Below are 10,123 nucleotides of genomic sequence, written 5' to 3'. Positions count from 1 at the left end.
ACAATTATGTGTAATCAAAATGTATCCCTTTAAATAAAGAGAAAAGGGAAGTCATCGGCCAGAAGGGATAGCCTTGGCGGAGACTATGGAAAAAAGCATGGCTCTCCTAATTACAGTGATTGACCAGCCAAAGGGGAGTCCTTCGACCGCCTCTTAGGTCGTCTGTTGTCTCTACAATACATAGCACACAAAACTGCCTAACTTTTTGGGTGGGACGCAGGCTTTCAGGATCACTACTGCCCTTCTGTCCTACGGTGCATGACCTGTCCTGAGCATACTTAGAAAGACTCTCCCGCGTGCCCCGGGATGGGCAGGCCTGGCTGCGGGCCGGACCCGGCTGACCTTGGGCTGCCCCAGCCGGGCTGCAGGCCCGACCTCCCACCCTCCCCGCCTCCGCTCGTCCCCGTTTACCCCCAGAGAGGGTAAGACTGGTCACATTTATTGCGTCTACGGGAAATCTGAAGGCCCAGAGAAACCAAGGTCAGCTGCGACCCCGGGCCAGGCTGCGAGGGTGCTAGGACAAAGGGCCGCTCTCTCCTCCAACTAGGGCGGAGGGGACAGGCGGCCCGGGCTTTGTGAAGAAAGCCAGAACCGCGGTCCCCAGAGGCCGAGCTGGTCTAGCTACCCTCCCAGTCACCTTGCACTCAGTCCCGAGCTGCCAGAGCCTCCGCCGCCGCCACCGTGCTACTTCCGGCCCTGGCTCCGCCCCCCACGCCTACCCGCCTATCGCAATGCATTATGGGCCACCGTTTCAGTCGTTCGACGCTCACCGGACAGGAAGCGTCTCGGAGACAGTCTGCGACCGGACGGCCGTAGGTGAGACAGAAGCCCGAGAGGAGGAGGAAGTGGAGGGTAAGTGCTTCCGGGTCTCCTGCCGAAGCCTCCGCCATCTTTCCTTCGCCTAACTTGACCCGCAGTCTTTTCGCCTCTGGGAAACAGTGCTCTGTACGCATGCGCACTCTCGCTTGTTTCCCCCCCACACCCAGCCCCCCAGTTCAAGCCCCCCCCACACCCCGCCGACTCGGCGTCCCGTTTCCCGGGGGTTGTGAGCGTTATACAGTGCAGGGAAGAAGTGAGAAAGTGTAAAACAAAGCGGCCCGGGGCGTGGCGCCTCGCGGGCCTCCGTGGCTCCGGGCGTCCGCGTCGCGTCCCCTGCTGGGAGTTGTAGTCCGGCCCGGGGTGGCTGGGAGGCGGGAAGCTCGGGGCCTCCCAGCGCCGATTCCGCGGGAAGGCCCGGGACCTCCCACTGGCGGGCGCGGGAGCGGCGGGCTCGGCCGAGGGACGCTCTGCCGGAGGCGCAGCCGGCCCCGCAGCGGGCGAGGGCGGCGGGCGGACTCCGGAGCCGGTGAGTGCGGCGGCGGGCACGGGGCGCGGCGCGGCGGCCTGGTTCCGGCGTGCCCCCCCGCGGCCGCCTCTGTGTTTTGTTTCCGCTGGTCCCCGGCGCTGCGACTCCCATTTCCGTTCGTGGAGACGGGAGGGCGCGGGCGGGAGGGGCGCGGGGCCGGGAGCGCGCCCGCCTGGTGCCGGGCCGGGCCCCCGCAGGCCCCGGGACCCGCGGCGGGACGCAGCGCCCTGCCTCGGGATTCGCCCACTTGACAAGCATCTGTCCATCTAGAATCGTCCTGCAGTGGCACCAAACCCATGTACCGATCTATGTGTTTAATTTAAAACACGGAAGTGAAAAGGGGGTAACTCCGGGTTACTGGGGCTTGCGCACGTTTTCTATATCATGGGGTATTACAGCGTGTCGCGTGGGTTTAGGGGCCTGAGGGGGTCCCAGTTTGATGAGGTTACGGGCACTAGAGGACCCCGCCTAATACTGCATGACTCAAGATGAGTAATACTTTACAAATAAAGTCCACTTCGGAAGTAATTTAAGCACGAATAGTAGGTCTGACTGATGGGGGAGAGCAAAAGTTTGGTAGGAATCACTTGTGTTAACATTTCTGTTTTCTTTTGGTGCCGTGCTGAAGACTGAAAGCCAGGAGTGCTTTACCCCTGAGCTACTTCCTCCGGCCTATTTATTTATTTATTTAGGCAGAGTCTTGCTAAATTGCGAAATTGGCCTCCAATTTATAGTCCTCCTGCCTCACCCACTGGGGTAGCTGAGATTGCATGGTATAACTTTCCTAGGTACTATGTTGTTTTTAGTTTCACACGAAACTGGTCGACTTTTAGCACCCCTTTTAAGGAAATTGGCTCTTTCTCAGGGATTTATACATGCTTTCCAAGCTTGGTTATTTTTGTACATACTGATGCTGGATGGACTTAAGGCAAATTTACCTGGATTGCATATATAGGAGCATTGTTTTTACATGACAAGTGTGCAGTCATGAAGTAACAGCCTAAATGAGTTACATGTTAAGTTGAAGCAAGGTATTGGGCATGATAGCCTGGTACGAAATTAACACTGTTGACCTTAGTCTTCCCTCACTTCTCTGTTTATTAAACTTCAAACCTAAACCTGCAGGAAAATTGGGAAAGTAAATCATACAGTGAACTCCCATATGCCCTACACCTGTGGGTCATTGGCTATTAGCTTTCCACCACATTTGCATACAAACACAATTATATGCTTTTTCTTAATGCTGCCTTTATTATTTATTTATTTATTTATTTATTTATTTATTTATTTATTTATTTTTGGTGGTACTGGGGTTCCGAAACCCTTCTAACTCCGGGTATGCTCCCAGACCTATTTTTATACTTTTTTTTATTTGAAAACAGGGTCTCTTAAGCCAGCGCAGCTGGCTTTGAACCTGCGCCATCCTCCTGTCTCTGCCTCCCAAGCGCGGGGATTACAAGTGTCCCCTGCCACCACGCCCGGCTCTGTCTTAATTTTTTTAGAATAGAAATATTTTAGCCGGGCTTGGTGGTGCACGCTTGTAATCCCAGCATTTGGGAGGCTGAGACCAGAGGATTGCAGTTGCAGACAGCTTCAGCTACTTAGTGAGGCCCTCTACAACTTAGTGAGACCCTATTTCAAAATAAAGAATAGAAATATCTTTATCTTCCTCAAGTACCTAAGAGTATTTAACTTGGGAAAATGTGCTGTTGATTGTGGAAGTACTTCCAGGCTACAGTTATATTTGTTTATCCTGCACTGGGAAAAATGGCCCTAAGATCTATAATAATTCATCCCAATGAAGAAAAACAGCTCCCAAATTTACTTGTAGTTCCAAAAGGAAATCTCTTGGATTGGTTCCAGCTGCCAGCTATAACCAGTGAAGCTGTCCTGAACATAATGTCATCAAACACTTTGAGAATTTTTCTGAAATCTTCATATGGGAGTGAGATTGCTGGGTCATCCTTTTAAGTGTTCTTGATTGAGAAGAGCTCCTAGATCTTTCTCCAAAGTATTTAGCCCTGTTTCATCAGTTGAGACAGGAGTTTCAATGTTTCTACTGACTTCTCAATTATTAAGCTTTCTGTCATAGCCCTCCCCCCTCCATGTAAACAGTAGCTCCTTGTTTCCAGTTGCATATTTGAATTACTTGAATTTGAGCATTTTTTCATATCCTGAGCCATTTGGTTTCCCCTTGTGAATTTCCTGTTTCTATGCTTTGCTTTCTTTACTAATTTGTCCCAGCTTGCTTTTTAGCTTATTAACTTCTCAAGATTGTCATCTATTCCATTTATCAGTCCCTTATCACTTTTAGGTGTTGAAGTTTCTTTTCCCATTCTGTAACTTTTATATAGAGCATAGTCTTAATCTATATGTAATCAAATTTATCAGTTTTTCTCTTTGTGGCTTATAATTTGGGAATTTTAAGAAAAGCTCTTCTGTCCTCAAACCACAAAAATACTCTCTCCATTTTGTTCCATTCGCCTTATGGTTTTAACCTTTACTTAAGCTTTTGAGGCATCTAAAGCTCATTTTACATAGTGCAAAACAGTCCTAATAACTTTCATTTATTCAACACATAAATGGAGTGCCTACCAATGGTGAGATGCTCATCAATGAATGCGAATAAATATCCCTGCCCTTGTAAAGTTTGTTGTCCTACAAAGTAGGTCTCTACTGGGTCACCACCCATTTTGCTCAAAGGGAATTCTATGATTTTTCACATAGTGTCAGTTAAGGAAAAGGGTTTATTGGGGAAAGAGGATACTTTTTAGGCCAATATCACACAAAGGAGAACAAAGATTCTTCATAATCTCAAAGAGAAGGCAGCTGGAACCTAGATAATTTGGAGGTCATGCATGGTACGTATTTGAGTGGAGAATTCTACCCTCTTACTGTTCGTCCTTTTTATTGGGCAAGTGTGAAAGCACCTTTAATAAAGCAGAAAATTTCAGGTCATCTTTACAGCAAGTAGTCCATGCCGGAGCCAGCCAGCAAGAGTACGGTTTCTGAAGTAAGGCGTGAGAATGAAGAATTTTAAATTCTAACACGGGGGAGCCGCCAGCCTACTATCTCTACTGGTCGACCCCTGCATGTGGGTCAATATATCCTACAGGTGACAGGGGTCAATATTTCCTACGGGCGGATGACTGTGCTTGGGTCAGTATTCTCTTTTGCACCGACACTCCTGGCCAACACAACTTCTGGGTCAATTTCATCTTTATTGCACCAACGCCGGGTTTCTTTTTCCAGAGGTATTTATACACAGCTACAGGTCAATCAACATTCTCGTGCTACCACCAGAATACAATAAAGACCAATACAAAACACATACATTACAGATAGGTCAATCAGTACCACTGTGTCATCACCACCTGATCTTCTCTCAGACCTTTTTGAACTTTCCGTAACACCAAACCTTGTTGACTCTGGGCAAAGGACAGTCAGCTGAGTCAGAGACACCAATCTAGGGGAAGGCCTTCATGGCTCCCAACAAGTCCAGATTTGTGTGCCAGCTGTTTATAGCTGTTAGAAAACCCGCTGTGCAACAGTTGGAAATGTTGGGTCCTGAGAAGAGTTATAGCCCTTTATTTAAACTGGAAAGGGAGATTGTTAGTTTCCTACTGCTACTACAACTAGTTACTGCAAATTTAGTGACTTGAAAGCACTATTGATTATATCTCAGTTTTGGAAGTTAGAAGTCTGAAATGAATTTCTGGGCTTAAGCCAAGTGCTGGCATTCTGTTTCATCTAGAGCGTCTAAAGGAGAGTCCATTCCTTTCCTCTTCTAGCTTTTAGATGCTACTTCATCCCTTGGCTTCTGGCTCTTTTCCTCCTCCACAAAACTAGTCACAGCTAACCAGTTGTCTGCACATTGAGTCACTCCAGTCTTCTCTTCCAGTTTCTTCTTCTAAAGACCTTTGTGGTTTCACCTTAGTTCCTAATTTCCACCTTAATTCCTTGCCATGCTACTTAACAGATCCAGGGTCTTTATTCCTACCATAAAAGCTTCAGTCTCTTGAGAAGTTGAGACCTGTTAAGGCCCCTCCCACTTCAAGAAAAAAGTTACTAGTGCAGGCAAATTTAAATTTCTGTATTCACTTGGATAATTCTGGTATTTGCATTTTGATGAACAACATCCAAAAGAGGGAGAAAGAAAATTATATATACATAATAAGTTAATATGTTAAAAGGCAAGTGCTGTGGAAGAGAGTAATAGACGGATAACAAATAGGGATGATCAGGTTAAACTTTGCTAAGCGCATACAATTCAGCCAAGAAGATATTTGGGGCAAGTAAGTTCCAGAAAAAGTGATCACAGAGCAGTGAACACAGGGCAGGAAGATATAAGGCAGCTAATGTGGGAGAGAGGAGTCAAGGTGAGAATGGAGATAGATGGTGCAGGGCCTTGCTGGCCATTGAAAAGTTTTTATACTAGTATATGTAACGCAGAGTCTGAGTAAACCATAGTTTGGCCCTACCTGGAATAACGTGTGTTTAGGTCGATACATCTAAAGTGACAACAGAACCAGAAACAATTTAGTCTCACCTCTGAACAATGTTCATATGAGCTCAAAATAAGAGTGTTTTGTGCAAAGCATTTGAGTGTAGTGTCTGTGACTCAATAAGTAATGGTTACTAATAAATAATATTTGAATTTGAATATAGAGGAGTGTTCCTTATAGGTCCAAGATGGGCTGTTTTTAGATATGGGAGCAAACTCTTAAAAAGTACTCTGAAGCTACTATGAATTTACATAGTAATATAAGGAATCCAAAGATAAAGGCATTGAGCTACAATGAGATAGTAACAGAATCTGGAGGTTACAACCTTAATACCTCAAAAATGGCTAAAAAGCTTGGTGTGGTGGCTCAAATCTATAATCCTAGTACTTGGGAGGCTAAGACAGAAGGATCACAGGTTCATGACCAGCCTCAGTAACTTAGTGAGACTCTCAGAACCTAGTAAAACCCTATTTTAAAACAATAAAAAAGGCTGGGGTATAGCTCAGAGGTAGAATTCCCCTGAATTCAGTCCCTAATAACAACAACCAAAAAATGGCTCCAAAGAAATTTCTACCATATAGCTATTTTATGTAATGCTTAGTATTTCAAAGTTATATATTTGTATTAGTGGTCTTTTTTTTCTCTTCTTTTTTCTTCCTTCTTTCTTTTTTTCTCTGTTATCAGGGATCAAACCCAGCCCTGTATGTGCTAGGCAAGTATTCTAACAGATTTGCATCCCCAGCCCTGTATCAATGGTCTTTTAAAGCAGTACATAATAATTTAATGTGTGATAACTAAGAACTGAAGTAGTTTAAAATCAAACCATATCTGAAAATATAAATCATTAAGAAATTCTAGTGTATAATCAGAACAATAATGTATGTGTCTATAATATGTTACTTTAGTTTACTCTTCTGGACTATCGTATTTGTATTTATAAGGCAAGTGATTTTTTTTATACAAATCCCAGCCATGATTAACTTTAATTTATATTCCTATAGTAACAAATTATAACATTTTTGGTATAATACTTTGCAGTAAATATTGCTAATAAGGTATACATTTTAGCTAATCAATTGTAGTTTATCTGTGTTAAGCTTCAGATTTGGGTCTGAGTTGCTTTAATAGTGTTTACGTACCCTTCACTTGATTTTGAAGTAACTTGAATTGAGATTGGGCCAAAAAACATTCAAGTAATTCCAGTAAAATGATGACGGCATTATGTTAGGCTAATAAACACCAATTTAAACAAAAACTAGTTTAGAAATGTCATTTTGGGTTTTCTTTTGTATGTGAAGATTACTCCCCCTTCTACTTACTCTTTGATTTTAATAGAATTTGGTCTGTACACTCTGCAAATCATTTTTCATTCTGCAGGTAATTTTAAAATTTCTTAAAATTTAACTCTTGCAGAACTGAGCTTTTGAAAATACTTCAACCATGACTAAAAGAGAAGCAGAGGAACTGATAGAAATTGAGATAGATGGAACAGAGAAACCAGAGTGCACAGAAGAAAGGTTGGTTCTTTATTCATTTTTATACAATCTCTATACCTAACTACAGTTAGGAATAATAAAACCGTAGTTTCTTTGAATTTTTCTTAACTGACTTCAGCATTTAAGGAATGTTACTGGTTTAATGGGTTCATAGCTACAAGAGAAAGACAGTTTTAAACTTAAGGTAGTAATAAGCTTAACTGATAATGATCAGACAATTGATTTCGAATTTTTTTCCTCTTAGGGCACTGTTGAATTGTTTTTTCTTTCCTTAGTGCTGGCTTTATTTCACAAAGAGATGAACTCAACCTGAACTAATTCAACAAATATTTATAAGTAGCTGTTATGAACTAGTAACTGTCTTTAGCATATGAATAGAATGAGATACTTGTCTCTCCATATAGAGGTCACATTAAATTTGAAGATATTCAAGAATATGAGTCTTTATGTACACAGTACTAAGCATAAAGTGCAGTAAAGTAAAAGGTGTTAGGTCTCAGATTACTAATGGAATGCTCCTTACTCGAAAGGAGGGCAGTGTAGAAAATTTCAGAATTTACAGGAAAAATGTAGGTGGAAATAGAGATTTGGAAGTTAATAAGAAGGTTGAGAAAAGTAGTACCTAATGGTCCCTATTTGCTCTCTATAGCAGGAGATGAGTAAATATGTTGAAATTGAAAAAAGACTGAAGAGAGGAGTGAAGAACCTCTAATCAAGTAACAAAAGCAGGTTAACAAGATTGAGTAGGAGACTGAGTTGAGAGTACAGCTACGATTTAAAACCTTCTGTCGCCGGGCTTGGTGGCACACGTAATCCCGTGCTTGGGAGGCGGAGACAGGAGGATCACGCAGGTTCAAAGCCAGCCGCACTGGCTTAAGAGACTCTGTTTCCAAATAAAAATATAAAATAGGCCTGAGAGTGTAGCCCAAGGTAGAAGGGCTTCCAGGAACCCCAGTACCACCAAATAAATAAATAAATAAATAAATAAATAAATCCTTCTGTTGTTAATAGAGCTTTTCAGCTTGTTTGATTATGTTGTTTTTCCAGCAAAAGAAAGAATAGAATGCATGTTTCTCTTGATTTTCATTTATACATATTATATATTTTTATTGGAATTAAGGAATTGAGCCCAGTGATGTGAGATCATCCACATATTTTCAAGAGAGAGATAATTCAGTTTTGAGGTCTGCCAAGGTTTAAATAGTAGCAACAGAAAAATTTAAAGATTTCTCATGTATAATGGACTGTACACACCCACTATTTATTATTAATCATCGTTTCACAGGACAGAAACCTGAGTTCAGCTTAGCAGGTGATTCTTACTCGGGCTATTTTGTGAGCTGGCTAGGCTATCCTCCTCCAAAGGATTGACTGGGATTAAAATATCTTCTTCCAGAATTACTCTTGAGACTGTAGGCAGTGCTTCAGTGCCTCACCATGTGGGCCTCCCAGCTTCTAGGGCTGCTCAGGGAATGACAGCAGGTTTTCTCTAAAGCAAATGGTGAGAGGGTGCCTTGATGGAAGCCACATTGCTGTCTTAAATAAGCTACATATCACTTCTGCCTTAGTTTTTTGGTTACACAGTCTAATCCAGGTACAGTGTGGGAGGGAACTATAAAAGGGTGTGGCTATTAGGAGGTGAGAGTCATTGGACGCTCTCTTGGGGTCTAGCATGCATGTATTTTTACATGCACATACACATACAAAGTGTTCATAAAGCCTGAAGTATTTACTCTCTGACCCTTTGCAGATATCTGGATAGAAGATCAGTAGTTACTATGTTGACCTTATAAGGAGGAAGTAGTTGCTATTCATCTTTAGCAGACTGTTGCTTTGCAGGAATTGAGGCCCAGTGATGTCAGATCATTTTTGTAAGAGCTACTGATTTCAGAGTTTTGAAGGCTGCTGAGGTTTAAATTGTGGCAACAGAAAATTTGAAATTTCTCATGTAAATAGGACTGCAAAAACTATTTTAAAAGTGATATCTGAATGTTTACAAAATTATTGCCAAAAAGATAGCCCACTTTAAAATGGCGGGAAACAATGGCAAAAATGCTTACTAAACAAAAAGACTTGATTTATTTAAAGCAAAAGCTTCGTCTTATTTTTGACATAGAATCTTGCTAAGTTGTGGAAGGCCTCACTAAACTCCTGAGACTTGCCTAGAACCTGTGATCCTCCATTCTCGGCCTCCCAATTAGGCTCTTATGATTACAGGCATCTACTGCCATTCTTGGCCAAGACCTAACATTTTTACTTTTAAAAATTAACAATAGCTGGGCGTGGTGTTTGAGAGGTTGAAACAGGAGGATCACAGTTTGTGGACAGCCTCAGCTACTTAATGAAGCCCTTTGCAACTCAGTGAAACCCTGTTTTAAAATATAGAATAAAAATATAGGGCCGGGGGTATAGCTTAGAAATAGAATGCCCCTGGGTTCCAGTCACACACTGCAAAAATAAATAAATACAATAGCATACTATTACTTTAAAATAATCTTTTAAAAAATTATGAGTGGTATGTTCTATAAATCTTACAAGTTTTAGGAAAAACCTTAACTATATACATTAGATACATGTAATGATGACTATCTTCTCTTTAGTCTCATATAAACAGAAGAGATGTATAGAATTACTAAAGAATTTAACCCTTTTGAATTCAAACTGTGAAATAGCTATGCAAAAGAGCTCTAAGTGAGTTTTAAGGAATATATTTTGTTATCGGTTTACATTTATTAAATTATATTTATGTAGGGAAGGGAAATTGAGTAGTAGAAATG

General features: G+C 42.1%; 1 protein-coding gene across 1 annotated transcript in view; it reads left to right on the top strand.

The window, feature by feature from the left end:
* Positions 1 to 7,290: 7,290 nt before the first annotated feature.
* The window catches only part of GABPA (GA binding protein transcription factor subunit alpha), a gene marked incomplete at both ends in the record, with an annotated part of 29,098 nt that continues 26,265 nt past the window's right edge, over positions 7,291 to 10,123 (top strand). Inside the window, one exon of the mRNA XM_080696252.1 lies at positions 7,291 to 7,367. Coding sequence (XP_080552378.1) covers positions 7,291 to 7,367 — 77 coding nt within the window. The remainder of the gene's footprint in view (positions 7,368 to 10,123) is intronic.

This window comes from Muscardinus avellanarius (genome assembly GCF_963383645.1).
Source record: "Muscardinus avellanarius genome assembly, chromosome: 5".
Lineage (NCBI taxonomy): Eukaryota > Metazoa > Chordata > Mammalia > Rodentia > Gliridae > Muscardinus > Muscardinus avellanarius.
Note: the sequence above shows the minus strand (reverse complement) of the source record. Positions and strands in the feature narration are given on the sequence as shown.